Consider the following 20,450-nt stretch of genomic DNA (forward strand, 5'->3'; position numbering starts at 1 on the left):
TTTATAAAATTCAAGTACTCTCTAAACTTTTTTGAGGTCTGTTTTTCCTAATGAAATGTCACTTCTTTCAGACTTCTATACTCCTGGTGTACTAAAAAAGAACCATCTTTCTAGCAGCATGCCTGAGCCCCTCCAGCACTATTTTCAAAGAGTGAATGTTCAATTATTCAGTGAAACAAGACAATGGTGTATTAAAGGGAAAGCTTGAGATACATCTTAATAAAGCTCCAGTGCTTCTTGTTTCTTAATTATCTTTTTGTTTTGTAATTTTGAACAGCTATACATATATAAACAGCTGCTGGTCTTCAAAAGGCAAACTCAATCTGTAACTGCCAACACTGTAACCTACGTACCATGCTGACAGCCTACACTTTGATTTTATAAGTTTTTGCCTGCCCTATTTTGGATATTTTGAAGGAGCCATACTTGAAGAAACTGCTGATCCCCCCCAATATGTGAAAACTGGGTCCCCTCTGGGTATCTAATTTGAAATGTCAACACTCAGACTTAATGTGAAAATTCAAGAGATTATCTTCCTCCCTGGGATTTAGAGAGAATAAGGCACATGGCCATTCTCCAACCCAAGCTGCATTTAGACAGGTGGTTAGAGAACCAATAATGGTCCTAGGTGCTAGCTACACTAACCAGGGATTAACTAACCCTCTGACTTAGGTAACACTGCACATCCTGAATCCCAGCGTAGGGAAGAGAAGCAAAATTTATCCACTAAGAGTAATTTCTGAACAAGCAGTAAGGGAAATCTCAGTCAGCACAGCATGGCAACCTCTACATCTAAGTCATGTATCTCTGCAGTGTAAGTTAATGAACTAGAGACTGCACCAGCAGACTGTAACAGACACTCATCATCTGTGGATCAAGTGCTCAGGAGGTGCAGAGCTCTTTCTCAGCAGTTACATAAACCAGATCTCGTCTAAAAAAACCAAACAGGTCATGAGAAAAGTGAAATAAAATCACAACCATTCTTTCTTTTTTAAAAAATGTTATTAGCATTTTAGAACCGATCACGGTATTAATATACTAATACCCTTGACAAGACCCTAGTAGATAAGTGGTTAAATTCAGGTTATATTTTTCATAAATGCAGTGAACAAAAGCTTGGTTTCCATTTGGGTTTTTCAACTCTCATCTTTGAAAACCACATCCATTTTCAATACAGTAGAACAACACTGCTCAGGAAAGTAGAATGCAACATAGATATAACAACTGACTAATACGTATTTTTAGCTTTATTTTAATAATGTAGTCAGTGCAGTGTTTCTCTCTTCGAGAAATAAGCCTCAGGGTTTATCTCTGATCATCTCAAAATTTCAGCTCTTCCATCAAAAAAGAAACCTTTGAAGAACAAGAACTTGGTATCCTTAACATCAGTGTTTACATCTCTTCGCATTCTTCACATTTCCTCATTTGGGTCTATAAAAAGTAAATTCACTCAAATCTTAACGAGTTTTTTCCTAGTGTCATAAAGACATATAAAAACATATATAGTGGTCTTCAAGCCATCTACCTTCATACAACTGCCATAATAGTCAACTCTAAAATACTACATTACATCACAATTTTTAGTTCCGAATTATATATTACTTTTATTTATATATAAAACTGTAATAGGTATACAAAAAAAAAAACCACACTAGAAAATAAAATGAAGCATCTTCAATTGTTACTGTCAAGTGAAAACTAGAGCAACTATAAACACATTAAGAGACAGTTTTTCAATGACCAGGTGGTAGGTATCTCACACTTTTTCTCTGTATGCTGTTATACACGGTGACACTGGGCCTCTGGAGAAGAAGATAAAACCAGAACAAAACAAAACCAAAAAGCAACGAAAAAAGCCAGACTTGTCTACCCATAGAGGATATTAAAATGCTCTGCCTCTCACTTTTAGTGGTGGTCTTCACTATCATTGAAAAACAAACAACAACAACAACAACAACAAGGTCCCTTCTCTTCCCTCTCAGCGAGGCTTACTAATGAGGGGACAGAGCAGCCCGTGCACAAGTGCATGCTTCCAGCCCCAGAGGGGGCATGGTCGATGGCATCGCAGGAATTACTGCAGCATAGACCAACACTGCTCAAGTCTACGCAGGGCTACAACTGCCTGCTCTGCCTGAGGGGTGAGCTCCAGCAGCACACCGTGGTCAAGCGGAAATCACGCCTGCAGCTTCAAGCCTCTGCAAGAGTTTGGAGCACAACTAATGCTTTACCATCTTTATGGTACTTCTATGGATATAAATGTGAAGAATTTCAATTCCATTATACAGTTATCTTAAGGGTTTAAATATATTGTGTCTTATTTGGCACCTAAAGAAACATGCATCATCTTCCTAAATCCATCAATCATAGATAAACACGTTTTCTAGTATCCTTAGCCCTGATTAACTACGGAACATACATAAAGTACCTGCATCTTCCAATGGAACATAAAGCAATAGGATCTCCCACCACAGCTACCAAGGATTGTGCTCTTGTAATGGCAGTGTTGAGAAGTTTGTAATTAGACAGAAAACCATAATCCAAGTCTTCTGTTGAATCCTCCAGTAACTGCTCTTTCCTTTTAATAGGTGTTTGCTTATGTTTGCACGTATGCCGTGTTCGTACTGTGCTGAGAAACAACACTCTAAACTGTTTTCCTAAAATGAAACAAAACACAATGTCTGAGATAATTGTAGTTATTTCTGCTAGTAACACAACCAGACCACTGCACCTGCCAGCCAGATTTCACACCTAGATATTCTGAAGAACTGACAGCTACCTTCACATGAAGACCTTTATGCAAGAATAATAAGATTTAAAAATTTTACAAGATGTACTATAAATAGCATATTCTATTACAAGAATACTTCCCCCTTAAAAAACTTATTTTTCATCGTGATATTAATCACTCCAGAACTTTCTTGAAATGCTAATCATCTTTACAACGTTGCCAATCAGCCAATAACAAATCTTGGATTTATTTATGCTGGCTTTAAAAAGTTCTAGACATTCTCGTTTCATATTTTAAAAATTTTCATACACATGAATATCTACCATGAAAAAACAGAACACACTACTCACTGTCACTCAGTTACTTTATGATCTTCCTTTGTTTATTACTGACTAAACGTGCAACCTAGCAACAGGCTACGCCTACACAAAATTCTTGTTATCAATGTGATTCCAGGAACAAGATACCTAAATTTGTGGACACCTTTTTACAGTCTATTCCACAAATGCAAAAATCAATAAAACATTTTGCGACTAAAGCCTTGTCACATTTTTATTTGGAACTCTTTTCCCCCTTACAGTAAAAACCCATCAGTTTTCCCATTTTTCAATCAATCAATTTATTTTTTAAGTAAGCTTGAACTTAATTTTTAAAAAGATAAATCTCACATCCATGAGTTTATTGCTTTGGTATTCAATGTTGGAATAACATCTCATCAGCATACTCGCCAGTTTCATTTTGATACATTGGTCTTTATGGGCTGTATCACAGCGCTCTTCTGTTCTGATCGGTTTAAGACTATTTAGTCAGACTTAAGTTCACCAGTCACATTTTTCACTTCCTTAGCATATCTTTGAGACATATAACTATTACTTACCCTGAACATTTAGCACTCTCTCTACACTGACATCAGACAGTCTTTTTTTCCGAAGTTCAGCCCGAATTCTGAACACCTGATCAGCATAAGGTGTTACGACACCTATACTGCCATCATCCAATTTGCCCCAGGCAACAGGCCATTTTCTTCTTAATTCTTCAACACGCTCTACTACTTCAAACACCTTAAAAGAAAGTCAGAATTCTTAAAAGTATGCTCCACTGGAGATCATTGTTTGATATGGAAAGAGACTTTGAATTTTAAAGCTCTAAAACATTTACATGACACAGTATTACAGAGCCTTACTGAACAAGCAATTATACAATTGCATTCTATAGTGATACTCTAAAATATCATGTATTAAAACAATATATTTACTACACAGTACCTTTTTTTAATCTCGAAATAAAAATTCTCCCACAAAAAAATCACCTTTAAAGTACAAGCTGGGAAATTATATTAATAACCTTAATATTCATGCTTATGTTTTTACAAAAACATTAAGCGCAGTACAGCCTTTCTTATCATACTTTATCTAATTTCTGTAAGTAAATATACTGCCTAAATAGGGATTATTTTATTTTTATTCTGGATTTAATATGTCATACTAGAGTTTGATAACTCTAGAAAAAAATACGATACCAGAGGACAATCACTTCCCATTCCAAAGGATACCATCAGGAGTTTCAGATTTTTCATCAACTGTTAGGTGTGCTACCTGAAAAGACTAATGAGTAATAAAAACTGAAAACCTCCTCCTGTGATGAGTCAGGCTTAAAGTAACCTCCTGCCACAAGGTGCCAGGCATAGCAGCTTCTGTTTCAACACACTGAACAGAGATACTGCACTGCAGAAGGTATTTCTGAACTACTTTATGGAAGGTTTGTGGGTTGGTTTGGGTTTTTAACATTTACATTCAAGACATCATTTAATAAACTTCAATATGCCATTCAATAAATATTTATCCAGCTATTTAAAGCACGATAATTGATGAATGCAGTTTTCCTACAGCATCACAAACGCAAGCTCAGCCTCTTAATGGAAGCTAGGGAGATAGTCTTTCCTAGAGAACCTCGAGTATTCTTAACTTTCTTTTCTTCCCAATTCATCCAATTATCTTTAGCTGTGGGAAGGGGATGTTAAAAATAAATTTAATGCTCCTAGCTTTTATATGATCTCTTGTTCAAATTGGTGAGTGGGAATTCTGGGGACTTTTATGGGCATTTCAGGAACATGAAAAGTGATATAAATCACAATGGGTATGTACAATAGTATAAAGCATAGTAGTGCCCAACTGTTAAAAATCTGTTGTTTCATGCTGACTTCTTAGCATCTAAGATCTGATTACGTGACACACGTTCTCATTTAAGGATATATTTTTTTAAAATTAAACTGGAAAAGTTTTTCAATAAACTCAGGAATTTAAAAAAAATCAGGAGGAATCATTACATTAGATGCCAAAATAAATCTGTTCATCCTTAAAAAGTCACAAATAGTTTATCTTTTATAATTTCAGATTTTCGGGTGGCTGTTTTTGAGCAAGTCCTGAATATAACTTTTTGCAACATAAATTCTTGATTTAAAAGCTAGTTCTACTGACAAAGGATATTAAAATAAACTTTGATATCTATAAAAACAAATATAATCTTTTGCAGGTATTCTGGTAAGCTTTTCTGAAAGCATATAGCTTCTGGATGTGTACTCAGAATTAACACCATATAGGGAAATTTCAGAATTAAGACCAAAGAGGTCAAAAGTATATTTCCCAGGCAATTTGTAATATAGGCACCAATGAACCATAAGATGCCCAATGCAAACGTCCATTAAGGGTCACACAGAAAATAATCTCCCTCATCTTCTGAATTTCAGTTTTTCATGTTGGTGTTTAAGCAGCTGTTGTCCTTCATTTCTGCCCGTAGCTATTAATGACTCACAATTTTCAGGCAGTTACTTGGCCACTGAAGATATTTTTAGGTTTTTTACAACTTCTTTTAAATGGCAAAGCAATCCAAGTAGATTAATGAAAAGTAGTCAGGTGCCTTCAGTTTTTTTCAGTGGTGTGTCCAGAAGTCATTGGAGCTTCTTATTTAAGTAGATATTTTAATACATCAAAGAATGCATAACAAGTGCAGCATGATAATGATAAAAGGGTTGAAAATTGTGCATCAGATGAAATGATGCACAGACAGCTCTGCAGTGCTTAATAACAAACACTGCTGCTAAACTGCAACCTAACTTCAGTTAAAATTCCTCAGAAGTTTGAGAAAATTAATGGTATTTCTTTGTTTTTCTTTAAATGTCAAGGATATTCCTTAAGACATCTTTTTGGTGGGGGGAAAAAAAAAAGGAATTGGGTCAACCCCTCCCTAACTTGAGGTGACTGGAAAAAGGCATCTTCCACTATAAAAAGTATTACCAAGTCCAGGGCAGAGGGTATGGGGAATGTTTGGGTTTTGATTGGTTTTGTGGGTTGGTTTGTTGTGGTTTTTTTCTGTTTGTTTGTTTGTTTTTAACTCAAAGGAAGGAATGAAAGGGAAAGTAATTTTTGAAGAATACAAATAAATCTATGTGAAAACAAACATATTCAGAATAAGTACCCACCAAGAAAAAAATCTCATCCGTACTTGATCAGTTAGACACCAATCCTAAAGAATATTAAAGCAAATAAGAGTCCTCTGGAGTAACATTTCATATATGAGTGGGAACATTTCTACAACAGTCAAAGAAATCTAAGTTTTACTTCAAATTGCAGTTACTCTCAGTTGCTAAGATACATCCATCAGAATGTCACAAAAATTATCAGGAAAGACATCCTGAAGAATGAGCCTGAGAGACCTATATGCAGCTTGCAATTTGCAAAGAAAAAAGGAAGATAAATTAGTGGAAATGTTTACTACAATTGTGATGTTCACTAGTTCATGTTTCACAAACTCCAAGTTCCTCTCTCCTAGCAGAGGACAATTTATGTCTTCCACCTACAATGAGCATAAACCAATAAATGTGGAAGGAGGGGAGCTTTAAAAAAACAATCAAGAATAAAGCCAAAGAGTTACCTCTGCATTATTGTAAAAAGCCGTACTATTTTTTTCTTGCACATCTTCTCCACGTGCTGTGAAGAAAGTCAAAGGGTAGAAATCTTTGTGTGCTGGTTGCTTTCCACTTGCCATCAATTTGCCTTCATAGAAAAGTTCAGACGTGTAACTGTAACAAGGCAAAACAGAATAAAATGTGGAGTCTACATATGAGCTCACTGATCAAATATGCAATCACAAAATACTTCATAAGGAAAACAGAACTGCTGATTACTATTCGGCATCTTCAAGTGATTTCTCTGAACTGATATTTCAATACTACAGATGGAGCAGAAGGCACTAAAAATATGCTTTTCCAACACTTTTCCTACAAAGGCAGTATTTTGTTCTAATCTAAAGCTTAACAAAGTTACTAACATTCTCACTAATGTTTCACTCTGAAGTTCTGGTGGCTTGAAACCGGGCAAAAGGAACACTCACTGTCTGGGACGTGTTATTCCCCAGACTGCCTGGACAATGAGCCTGCTTACATCAGTTAAGAGTTATTGAACTCGGAAGATAAATTTACTAAAAATCTCATGAACACTACACATAATGCAGGCCAAGCGTTCAGCTTTCAAGCAAGCTTTTCCTGTGTGACTTCCACTCCAGACCAATCTGTGCTGCTAGTCGTCAGAAACACAACCAGAACAAACCTCCTCTGCTGGCAGCAGGCATTACAGAAGCTGGCTTACTGAAAAAATAAATGAGGCAAGAACTACTTTCGTGGTAAAAAGCAGGAGGGAAGAAGGCAAATTGAATGGAACAAGACAAAAAGCCAGCAAGAAGAGACTGCAGATTACTATCAGTAGTACTGTAAGTACTGTATACTATTGCACGCACAGTAGAGCTAAGCCAATGTACTGGCTTTCATTAATTAGTGAATTCTGGTATAAACTAACTTTTGAATTCTCAGCCTCCAACCTTAATGCCTTTTGCATAAATCTCTGTGGATGCAGTAACATGAATGTAGCCTGACATGAAGACAACAAAAGCCGGAGACTGTGCAGCCAGTGGGCCCACCGAGTTCTGCCAGGCTTCCAAATATTGTAGCTTAAGATGTAAACCACTGGTCATGAAAAAGCTAGAGAAACTAGTCTGCTACCTAATCATCATCAAACAACTGCAGCCTGCTACTGACCAGAACTGGCTTACACCGGGGAATCCTGAATATGCAACTCTTCTGTGGACCGAGTTACAGCAGTCCACTGCTGCCAGTGCGCAAAACTGTTTCTTCCACAAATTAATTCTTAGTAATGCATTCTCATTAAACAATAAAACACCCTTTCTACAAGGCCTGTTTTTTCCAATTACAGCTCCAAAGTCACGCTGAACTAATGGCTTGTCCTTTCTTTAATTTCTTTTGGTCTCTACTTCAGTTAGGTAGGTATGATTAATGAGCCCACCATGAACCATCTTCCTACACTTACTTCTGTCTCAAGTGCCATGGTCCCATTTGTCAGGGAAAATTCTACATTATAAAAAAAAGTAGAGTTGAGACAATCTCCTAAATGGACCACCATCAGACTGTTTAGCAGGTTTCACTTCACACAGCAATACTTTTAGCGGAATTCGGCACACTGGACTTCCACTAGACAGCCAACTAGCCCAGCGGTACTTCTGCAATCCTTGCCTCTGTGTTCAACACAGTGGATCTTCTTAGGAACTCACTGTCTGAACTCCAACTGCTAAAGTAAATTTTCATGATCTTTCTGAGGCAAATTTCATGGAAGTGGTCTCTAACCAAAAGCTGAAACAATCCCTTCCTTTTCAGATTCTCTCTCATTTCCAACTTATAATTTCAGGAAACGTGTAAGAAATTTAGCATCACTCAGTCTATAATTACAAAGTCCATAAAATGAAGACAGATCAAGCTGTGTAACAAAATATGCTACATTCCCACTTTGATTCCCCAGAGCACTTAAATACTTCTGCTTCTGCTTTGAACACAGTGATAACCTAATTAGTATGACTGGATACCAACATAACATTCCTCAGTACATATTTGAGCCAGGATTTAAACTTTAGCATTTTTCCCCATGATTGCACTTACTCTTTCTAGCACAGCTCACAGACGAGCTCATTACTCTAGCAGCCATTAGTTTATCATAGCATAAAAATGCAAACCCACTGATTAATGTGTCTTGAAAGAAGTAATAAAAAAGACAACAGGGAATAAACATGCCCAAAATTTGACCTGTTTTTTTCTCTACATAGTTGTATATCCATACGTTCCTTATGCTGCACATAACTTACTGTTCCAAGATAATCTACCCCCCCAGTAATTCTAAAATTCTGGAACAGTTCAAAGAAACACAGACCCTCTATAATATACTGCCTAACAGTTAAAAAGGGTAAGTTAGCTCTTCTTTTGCTCAGTGTGCAAGTCTTGCAGCCAAAGCATCCACACCTGAATGAGGAGTCTGCAATACAACTAACTGAACCCCTGGCGTCTGTTCTAGGAGACCAAATTTCATCCTAGTAACAAAGAATTACTCTACTAATTAACGTTGAAACAACTAAGATTTCATTAGAGAAAACACATAATGCTTCTCTCTTCATTCTGTTGTGCTTGGCTCAGAGTTGTTTTGTTCAGTCACACCAAAGAAGAGCATGATACAGTGAAAAAGTTCACACCTACTTGATGATAGCTTCATGGGAGCGATAGTTCTCACACAGCAAGATCCTGCATGGAAATTCTGCAGGGTAGTGCTCATAGAGCCGATCAAGCAATGAAACATGAAGGTTTCTTTCCCTGGCAAATTCACTGTAGACAAAAGGACTGAGCTGTAATAGACACACACACACAAAGAAAATGTAACTAAATATGCGGACTTGGAATTTCATGCTCCCAACATACGTATTTTGCATCAAAACAGAAATGAAAACTCTCTTTTACTGCACATTCATAGTTGGAAGACATATACCATGGCTATTCCATAGAAATGCCCATTCCTACCGTTAAAGTGACAAAAGACCAGCACGCTGTTAAAGGACAATAAAACATTCAGTAACTATGTAAAGAGGAAAGAACCCTTATATCTAAGTTTTTTCTTTGTGACTTGCACAGATGAATTACTCAAAGCAGAGAGCTGTTTGACAGGAAAAAAAAAACTAAAATACCAAAACAAAACAAATAAACCCAAAGACACCCAAAACTTTAAAAACCAAAACTGTGTTTTGAATGACATTACACAATTACTCTGACAAGCACTTCACAGTTCAGTTACTACCACAAACAGTACAGATCAGAAAATACAGAAATTTGTAACACAGTTTTTAAAAGTTAAATAGAAAGTCATTGGAAGAACTAAAACCCAAGTGGCCTAGTCACTATTACACTAAACTACTACTGAGCTTGTTCAGCAATAAAGACATCATCTATTACAGCAGGAAAAATAGAACCAAAGATGATGAAAAAATATTTTTAAAATAAAATTTTAAAATTTAGAAATCAAGCCAATCCACTTGTCATTCTGAATACATGTGATTCAGATTCTGAGTTTCAAATCAGATAAATACCAGTTTCAGAAATTTAAATACTGGATACCTCATAGAGTATCTTCTGTGAGAACCTGAGCTATAGAACATCTCTTTACACATGTTGCCTGAGACACACAGGCCAAGTCAAGACTAGCCATCCAGCTGGGCTGATGCTATCTAGCCTGAAGTGGTAAGAATTCCAGTCTCTTAAAAAGCACTTTTGAGATCTGTATTTAAAAAGGACTATTCCAGTCCTTGGGATTACTACGATATGACTTGAAATGATCTAGTAGTATTAAATCATAGGTGGCAACACTACTCCAAGTTTATTACTATACCAAAGCAAACATTCATTCTATTGTTATTGTGAAATGCCAAGAGAATTAAAGGCAAATCTATAAAAAACAAATATATCTGGCCTAAATCAACAAAGCCAGTAAGGTTGACTTTTCCGAGCATGCTTCCTCATGCCTACAGGCTGCGAAATGACATGCATAATCAGCATTTAAACCTCTTCTAAACTCTTTAAACCAAGCACATCACAGTAACACCAAGGCACTCGTTAGCTTCCATCTCCTATTTCTTACCTGTTCAAATTCTTAGCAAATTATGATGCTTCTAATTAAAAAATAGTTGTCTAAATCATACTACACATTCTCCATATTCTTCAATTCTTTCAGAAATCAATAGGGAATACCAGTTATAAAAAGTAAGAGAAACTCCTACCGTGACCATAATAACTATCCCCTTATCTTATGCAAATAACATCCCTTGAATTTTCCTTAGCTTCCCCATCTATTATATGGCCAGTAAAATTTATCCGTCTCCCTCTTTAAAACGAAATTTTACTTGCATATAGTTCAGTGGTTGAGCACGCCAAAGCCTGTTCTATCACAGATTTCCTGTGTAACCTTGGACGACTCACACACTTTGTGCCTCAATACCCTTACTGAAAAATGGAGACAACGGCATATTCTACTTAGCAGAAATACTGTGAGTCTACATTAGAGGTTATGAGGTATTCATATACCACAGAAATTTGGAGCAGGATAAATACCTTAAATTAAATATATAAATTACTATTATTAAATAAATATTAAACATTTAAATACAAATTATTATACAGAAGCACTTTACATTGAAAAATTCTATAGCTCTTACCTGCATATGGTCTCCAGCCAAGACAATTCTTGTGTTTTTATTAGCTAACGCTAGAGGCATGATAGTTTCGCACTCCATAGCCTGCGCAGCTTCATCTAGCAGAATGTGTGTAAAAAAACCTGTAAAACAGATATATCAACAAATAAATGAAACTTGAAAGACGAAAAAATAAACAGTGATAACAATACAAGAAATTGCACTAAAAGTTCTGTATTCTGCTAGTAACCAAAACTAAAAAAAATTCAGTATGGCTTATACAAATTAATTTCTAGCAGCTACCAGAAACCATACAAACAATTTTCAAACCCATCAAATGACCAACAGTGGTCAACAGATCGCCAGTGACATTAGCAGTAGCCCACAAATCTGATTCTTTCTTATGATATACATGAAGTTATAAAGTGTTTTATCTGACCTCTCCTTATACCAAGAAGAAATGCCTCTTGGCAGACCTCCCTCAGTAGGTTTCTCAGTTCTGAAAATCCTTTCATCAGGCTTGAAGAGCTTTGGACAATGACAATGAAAAGGACTTCCTCATGTACCTGAGTCCTATTAACTATTTTATATACTAAATTTCTCATTAAAATTGCACACATACCTGAGCACTTTGCTGGTTATGGGCTTTAAGGAACATAGGGGGGGAAAAAAGGAACAGAAGTTGAAGGAAAATTTAAATTCAATCTTATTATAATATTGGACCAAAAGATTTCTTGGGGGGCAAGGGGAGGAGGGAAATCTGTGCACTGGATAGCACGCACTTGGCGGGGGGGGGGGGGGAAGGGCCACAGGATTCTTACATTTTATGAAATGTAAATTCAGGATAGGTATAGAAGAGTTTTTATAAGCATTGATATATATTAAGGTTTAAAACAAAGTATTAGAGGACTTAGTGTACCATCCAATTAAGATTATATGCATTAAAATCTTTGGAAAACAGTAATTTCATACAGCTGCAGACACATTACTATGGCATGACTGTACAGAGCTCGCTGCCAAAGCCATTACTTCCATCTAAAGACCTGAAAATATTTACCATAAATTCCATGTTAGTTTTCTCTGTTGCAACAATGCCTAATCATAGCCATAAAAAATTAATCATAACAACTTCTGCAACGGAGTACCACGTTCTCCAAAAAGGAGATGGATTTCATTTGGATATCAAGAAAACAATAAACGCTAAGCAGCCTCTGCCCCTAAAAAAAAAATCAGCCTGATATATTTCAGTTTAGAAAACAACCCTAGAAGTATCACATTAACATAGCATGGGTTTGTATGTGAGGGAGTTGTTTGCAAAGCTAAACAATTCACAAAACAAGAAAAAAGCTCTCTGTGTGTATTTATGCTTACATGCTCCACTGAGTAGTGACCTTAATGAGCATGATATTCAAAGTCAGAATCTCAAACAGAATTTTCTCTCTTGGATCTCAGAAACATCAGATCACAGATAGTGCTGCTTATTTACTTATTTAATTAAAGGAAGAACAGAATAAGCAAAAGGTTTATTTGAATGCCAGCAGTTTATAACTTTGTAATAAACATTTATTCATAAAAAAAGAGATCATTTTAAGATTATCATTGTTTATTTTTTACCAGTTCAAAGAATTGGGTAAAGAACGGATACTGGTAAGAGGATAATTCTCAAAGCATGGAAACTTCTTGTTTAGAAATTATCTTACCTGGTTCAAGATCCAGTTGACATAGATACTGTGATGTATTTAAAGTAACAACTACTACTCGTTGCTTAAGAATGTCTTCTTTCTGTGGCATCTGAAAGGTGGAATGTGTGCTTGAGATCAAACAGTACTGATGCACAACTGGGTGGACAGTCTTTACCCAGCGATTTCTGAAATATACCCTAGAAAAGAAAAAAGGTCTTATTTTCTATACAGTTTGAACACAATGACAGCCTAATATTTCAAATGCTAATAGTCTGTCTTCTGATAAAAGTAATCTTCAGGAAGCAAAACATCACAACTGTGCAGAATTGCATGCTAAAATGCCTTGGATTTACCTTCCATTCTTTGCTGCGGTGCAATACTACATACATGAACAGCTACCAAGGATTAATTCACATACGAAAATCTATAAATTCTTCATACACTTAAGTTCTGCGACCCTCACATTAACGTCCATTTCATTCTAAACTATCAATAAACTCATTTTAAAGAAGTATTTCCTCAGCTGAAATATAAATATAGCCCACAGACTTGGAACTGACAAGAGTTGCAGTAGTCTGCACGTTTCATCAACGGCAGCCACAGGATCTTTAAATAAAAAATTTCAAAAAACATTAATAAAAACCTGTACTTCCTTTTACACATACTATATGCCTTCTGAGTTCTAAAAACCAAACAGGAAGTATACTCATCTTTTTATCATGCAGGGCCATAATTATGATACACTGTATAAAACAATGAGAAAATCATGCCAAAAAGGACAACTAGAGTCTAAAATACCAGGGCGTTGTCAGCAAAGCACTGGACTTCAAATATCTTCCCATGACACATAAGATAATTTTAATCACCATATAATGAGATCAGTGATGAATTTTTCTTGAGAAGTGATGAAATGTTACAGCCAGTCTAGCTTAGTGGAAGAGGAACAGGGAAGACAGAGTGTGTGCCAGAAAACAGTCCAGGTAACTCCACAGAGGTATACAGAAATATACCAAACCACACCAGCTGAGGATCTGGATAAAGATGTCAAACGGCTCCTCTATGGATTGTTCCTCAAAAATATAAACTGTATCAAGTATGAACTGTGAATCTGAAGTGGAACCTTAAAACTACAAGAAACTATTGTACAGATATTAATACCTGAAGTTATTTTATTTCCAAAGCAAATAAGATAAAATGATTCAAACTAATTTCAGTTTTAAATATGGGATTTAATGCTGTTTGGTTTATCTATTCATTATTTATTTTCTTCTGATTATTTTCTCCCGCGCCCATATTACAAACCCCAAATCATTAATAAAATATTTGGCAAAGTGTAATTATGCACCTAAGTGCAAAACATGATTGCACTGGCCAGACTTTGGATATCACATGTCCACCTATGTTTGAAAATTACAGCTTGGTTCCATGTAACGTGAGAGAAACAATTATTAGGATGATAATAAACTTGGTTTGTGAAAATACAATGTCCATTTTAGAGAATAAGCACAAAATGAAATGCAAAGAGGTACAAACACTCTGCAGTATTCTGAATAGCTTTTAATTTGACAACACAACCCAACCAAAACCGACACTTTGTGACCAAAGGTAACTCCAGTCAAGACTGCGTTCGGCACAGGAGCGAACAACACACTCCTGAGGCATTCTCGGAGCAAAGAACCTTCTAATGTCACCCCAATACATTTATTTCTTATCAGCCATCAAACTGATAAGCTTGATTTGATAAACTGTTATTACGTCAGTGTAACAACACAAAGGCATGGCCTAACAGCTAGAACAAGGTAGTAGGAGCAAGCTAACCCCTGCTCTATCTATCCCAGCCATTCAGTCAGCTTTTATGGGATTCAGTTTCTCAATGTTAACTGAGGGTAATACTTACCTACCATCTCACAGGAGTACTGTGAGCATTAATGAGTTTATTGTGAGTTTATGTTTGTAAAGCACTTTGAGATTCTTGGATGAAAGGTGCAATTGAAATGCAAAATATTATGGTTATTAGCCATTATTATACCATGCACTGTCTTTTATTACAAAAATTCAGCTATGTGTGACTCACAGATTGGCTGACAGCATTTCAAACTGCATTGCTGCTTACCCATTAATTTCTTTTATTTTGATGTGAGATCAAAAAGGTATCCCAGAGCCATTACTCACCACTGGCATAAAAACACCTGACAGATCTGACTACTTCGAAAAATGTTGTGATGTAAGTGAGCCAAACTGAAAAAGGTATTTTCTTCTCAGGTGCAATTTGGGCCAATAAAATCTCCTGTAATTTTGTTATTAGGGTTTTTTTCTTAAAGTTAGAGGCACCCATTACAAAAATGGGTAACACAAATATCTATAGCTACATATCTACAAATATCTACAAATCTACAGATATATGAGTACCTACACCAAAAGCCTTCACTTCTGTGGAGCCAAAGAATGGAACAAACTGCCATCTAACCTATCTATGCTTCCATCAACTTCCCAGCCATTACATCAAAAAAGACACTTGCCCAAATATTTCTATTAAATGTCAGCCAAATGGAGTATTTCCTTATCTTTCATGCATTGCTTCCATTGATAAATTTCCATCAAAGTATCAAGGTGTAGAATAGACTATGTGCAAAAGTAGTGAATTTATATCAGTAGTTAAGATTCACTATGATTTCCTTGTTGATGTTTCAGGCTAGGACTGCTCCTAAATTACTTAAAATACACTTCTAAAAGTTAATAAAGGGGGAGGTGTAGAGCCAGAACCTCTGAGGGAGGCTAAACAGAGTTTCATTTGCACTCCTGTCCTACAAAAGCGACTTCTACTCCTCATGAATCCTTACAACAGAGTGAATGGGAACTAAATTGAAGTTCATCAAAACTTCTTTTTCCCTGTTCTGAACTGGAAAACACTAACTCCTCCTAGTTTGTAGTAACAAGGACAGGATTTGCCCTTCAGGTTGTGCTCCAAAGGACTCCTCTTGGACAAACTCCAATCCCAGCTCCTCAGATTTTGTGCAGTTATTTCTCACCTGAAATCCCTCAAGCAAAAAGAACACAGAAGCTTGGAGGAAAAAGAATCTAGCAGTCACATTTCATGCCTCTGTTAAAAGACCATTAAAAAAGAAATTCTAAGTAGTCCCAAGAAGTGTAAAGAAAACTTTAAAAGCACCCGATTTCCCTCTTCCATTTCTTTTGATTAACTTCCAAAGCAAGGCTCATTCTCACAAACAAGTACGTTCCTTGGGATGCAGAAAACATGCGAAGAACCTGTTCTACAACCTGAAAATTAACTTTTAAAATCAATCTTCCTTTGAGGATGGCATGACAGAAGCTAGAGTTTGAGGAGGAAAAGTAATCAGCTAAAGAGGCATTTATTTTACAAACTAACATTTGATAAGATAAATTAATACTGTTTTCAGTATGAGAACTTCATTCCAGGCAATTTAGAAAAAAGAGCAATGGTCGTTTAAAAACTGTTGGGTTTTTGGTTTGGGTTTTTTTTTAATTCAAACTCTGGTTTGCTTTGATTGATTAATTTTTATAGTCTGGGTATCTCCTGATCCTGTAACCACACACCAAAACTACGTGGTTTCAGGCTACATGTAGTACTTGATCAAAATATTTTTAAAATCAACTGAAGAGGTTTCAGCTGAAATATTTTAAACAGAATCAAGTTATTTTCTGACATTGTCAAGCTGATAGGCAGCAATAACATATTTAGAAATAAACAAAATTACTAAAAATACAGATATTTTTTTTTTTTCCTTTTCCCCTAGTACAGTACACCCCTGTGTATTACATACAAAACCAGTATATCGGTACAACTAAATTTGAAATATGGAAGAAAATTAAGAGTAATAAACAGTAGATACCTCAATCACTGTATGCCCAGAATCATACAGAGAAACCACTGCTATCTGCTTCCTACGTCTTGACTGGAGTTTTTAGGAGACGGTGATAACCTGAAGTATCTGGCTGCAGCGCTTACCTCGGCAGCCTACCTCTGAAGGCTCTAGCGGCTGATGGAGAGAGACAAGCACATCTACAGAGTAAAGGGGTATACAGATCAGGAGCCAGTTATTACCTCCTATGGCTCTGATTCACCATCTAAAGGTGCTTGTTTCTCCACACTTAAGTGCCTTAGCACCTAACAGAAGCACTTAATTGAAGGCTCTTTCCTCCTAACTAGGTTAGGGTTGGGTTTTTTCCTTTCCAAAACACTTCTGCATTTATTTACATAACTATAACAAAACTGTTTCAATGACAAGTTTCTTCAGTAAGTCAGGTTTTGGAGCGTGCCCCTAATACAGTTGAATCATCTAATCAAACCCAGGGGCATTTCTCTTTTTTTCTGGGTATGAATTTGTTTATGGGCATCAGAATTTGGCTTTCAGGCTTCACTGGTATTTTATTTAGGTGCAGAACTTAGACTCAACATAAATTCTCTGTGTTCATTCCGACTTTGCATTTTTCAAAGGGCATAGAAAGTTATTTTGTTAGGAAAAAATATTAATTTATAACATGATATTTAAACAAAAACCCCAAAACTCTGGGCTTCAAACTTTTATGTCACATCATTGACAGGGTAATTTATTTAGTGTACATCTTACCCACAGAAATTTAGAAAAAATATTTACACAGTTCTCAGTACTCAATGTTAAATAATTAAGCTTCCCTTCTTTATAAACAACATAAATACTATGGTGTTCCCCACTAAGCTATGGAAATATTTTTAGCAAGGATACTGTACACCCAACTCATCACTTGTAGAGTAAATAAGAAAAAAATCTAAAGCAAACTATTCAGCCATTTATAAACACATCAAACTCTGCAAGTAGCACATCCAGCTTTGATAATTAACTGCTTCTACTCCACTTGATGTTTCCTTTAAAATACTGCAAGAGGTTCAGAGGATCCTGCTTAAACTAACAGTAATGATATTAATTTGAAAATGTATCTTGGCAACAGTCAGTAAGAAAGGTAACGGATCCATAATTGATTTTAGGTTGCAAGTCTCACATAGCTCTAGCTTTCAATTCAGAAAAATTGACCCTCTAACTCCTGCCAGAGCAGGTCAACATGCTTTCAAACATATGCTTTTCAATTATATGCAATATTTTTTATTTGAAAACATACATACTTGTGGATCCATAGATATATATACTTAGTTCCAGAGGTGCCTCCATTTTCTAAAACTTTAACTTTTCATAGAGGTATCATGACTATTTGAACAATATCATAAAATCTACCGCAGCACTTTCTGAAGGATTCATAACAATTTATATGACAATTATACTTAAACTCAAACATTCAGTGACTTTTAAATTATGTGCTGTAATTTTCTTGGCAAATACATGTATATATTTTAACGATAAGAAAAATACCACTTTTGTTTATGTATCGTTTTCGTAAGTATTTCTGAGACTGCACTATACAGTTAACTACAGCACATAAAAGAAAGTAGCAAAAGCCTGGCAACCACAATAAAACCATATTTAACTCCTTGCTCTGTTACATCACACTTCAATATTCCAAAAAGTGTCAACTAGACACATTTTTTGCAACCACAAAATTAAGACATCATAATGCTTTTCATCACAAAGTGCTTTACAAATCACCTTCAGACAATTGTTAAAATACAACCAGATCAAAGGTAACTTTTCAAAAATAAGCTGCCTTCTTTTCCTTGGCCAGATCCTCAGTGTCTGTAAAATGTCACATGGCAACTAAAGCCAGCAAACCTAAGAGAATTTACACCTGTTGTAAATCTAACCCTTTCACATAACTTCATCGCCTTTATTGGCATTGCATAAAATATAAGTCCAGGATGGCTTTTAATAGCTACCAAGTAAACATACAGAGTAATTTTCTGAGTAATATAATAAACTCACACATTGGCATTCAGAAAATGATGCCCATAATTTTAAAAATATATACCAAGCTAGCAGTATACATTATGTATTCTGATTACTGTGCAGAATATTCCCAGGGGCGGGTTTCTGCCCATAAATAAATCTTCCTTAACTATTTCTATGCAAGTTTACCCTCCTTGCTCTTAAAGTTTCCATTTCTTCATGTTTTTCCTTAACTAATTTCCCCAAAATACACATGGTAAGTACATTTAACCACATATACAATGACTTCAGACTGACTTATCCGAAGAGGCCAAACTACCTTTACATGATTCTCTAAATAGGTAGCTCCTATGACATCAAAATTTTTCTTCAAAAAGCCAGGTGCGTAGCCCCAGTTTCCAAATACTCATTGTGAGTCAAAATTTTCTGGAACTAAAATACAATTAAAGTTCATTTTATTTTATCATAGTAGCTTTTAGAGGAGCATATCCAAAGTTTGCTCATTAGGAAAGACACATTTATCAATAGAATAATAAAAGCTTAAAAAAGGATGTCTTTATTTTTGTTTAACAAATGACCCAAAATTATGTTGACAATGTTTCACGTTCCTTTTAGTCTACGTTTTTAAAAGCACTGCTGGTAATGCCAATATGCTTTTAAGTTTGAAAAGTTCTTTAACCTTTTTTATAGACACCTTTTCTTAAGAATAGTATTTTATAGATACATAATAAGCCTTAAAAAAATACCTGAGAGGTCTTGCCTGGGGATTGCCTGCTTCTACATATGGATGTAAATAATCCTTTATGTAGAGATCAGCAGCACTATTAGAATGGGTGCAAATGAGAATCCTGCTGGAATAAATGGTGCAAATAAAAAAGCAATGAAGAAACAGAAAACAATTCAAAGCAGTAGAATACAAAAAAAAGGAAACAGTGGCCATCTTCCTGCACATTTGTCTTAATGAAACTAGTCACTAACCTACTGTAGTTTGCATGATTCAGCCCTTTAACTCAAATCCTTCAGTTATGAAAAGATTTAAAGTTCAAACAGTTTTTCAATAATTATTTTGTGATTATTAATCTAGACTTGATGTTAAGTAAGGAACAGCTTCTATCACCTAGCATACTGCAAAATGTTCCACGTCGAGCAAATCAGTCATTCTACGTATTGTCCATTTTAATTAGTTTTGTTCTAAACAAAAATACAGGCTAAAACTATAAAATTACTTTATCATTCAAAACAATGACGGATGGCTTGGGTTTTGTTTGTTTTTTAAGCTGGATGGGAATTCTGTATTTCTACCTTTCACTTGAATTTAACTTTAAAAATTACACCTTCTCTGCTAATCAAGTATTGCTTTATATTTAGTGCCCCATCTCACCTAGTATCCTGCTGTTGGAGTATGTGCTTGACTGCCTGAGCCAGAGTGAAGGTTTTTCCTGTCCCATAGGGACCGATGATAAGAACAGGAGGCAGTTGTATTGAAAGTGGAGTAGTGATAGCCAGAACAGCCTCTTTCTGCTTAGCATTTAGTCGAGGGTCCAACTGCTCATCCCATTGTCTGCGCAAAAGGAGGCAACAGAGTTTAAAAACAAGCTATGACAATCTGCTGTCAGT

The 20,450-nt window shown here is 35.8% G+C and overlaps 1 protein-coding gene across 5 annotated transcripts in view; it reads right to left on the bottom strand.

Moving 5' to 3' along the window:
- HELZ (helicase with zinc finger) overlaps positions 1–20,450 on the bottom strand; it is a 90,920-nt gene that overhangs the window by 22,211 nt on the left and 48,259 nt on the right. For 4 of the 5 annotated variants that reach the window (XM_075111693.1, XM_075111690.1, XM_075111694.1 and 1 more), the window contains 8 exons: positions 20,215–20,394; positions 19,580–19,684; positions 12,997–13,175; positions 11,321–11,439; positions 9,318–9,463; positions 6,659–6,806; positions 3,606–3,789; positions 2,426–2,654 (listed from right to left, as the gene is read on the bottom strand). In XM_075111693.1, the coding sequence (XP_074967794.1) occupies positions 2,426–2,654; positions 3,606–3,789; positions 6,659–6,806; positions 9,318–9,463; positions 11,321–11,439; positions 12,997–13,175; positions 19,580–19,684; positions 20,215–20,394 (1,290 nt within the window). The remainder of the gene's footprint in view (positions 1–2,425; positions 2,655–3,605; positions 3,790–6,658; positions 6,807–9,317; positions 9,464–11,320; positions 11,440–12,996; positions 13,176–19,579; positions 19,685–20,214; positions 20,395–20,450) is intronic. The other variant, XM_075111692.1, reaches the window with a different exon arrangement.

This window comes from Phalacrocorax aristotelis, chromosome 16 (genome assembly GCF_949628215.1).
Source record: "Phalacrocorax aristotelis chromosome 16, bGulAri2.1, whole genome shotgun sequence".
Lineage (NCBI taxonomy): Eukaryota > Metazoa > Chordata > Aves > Suliformes > Phalacrocoracidae > Phalacrocorax > Phalacrocorax aristotelis.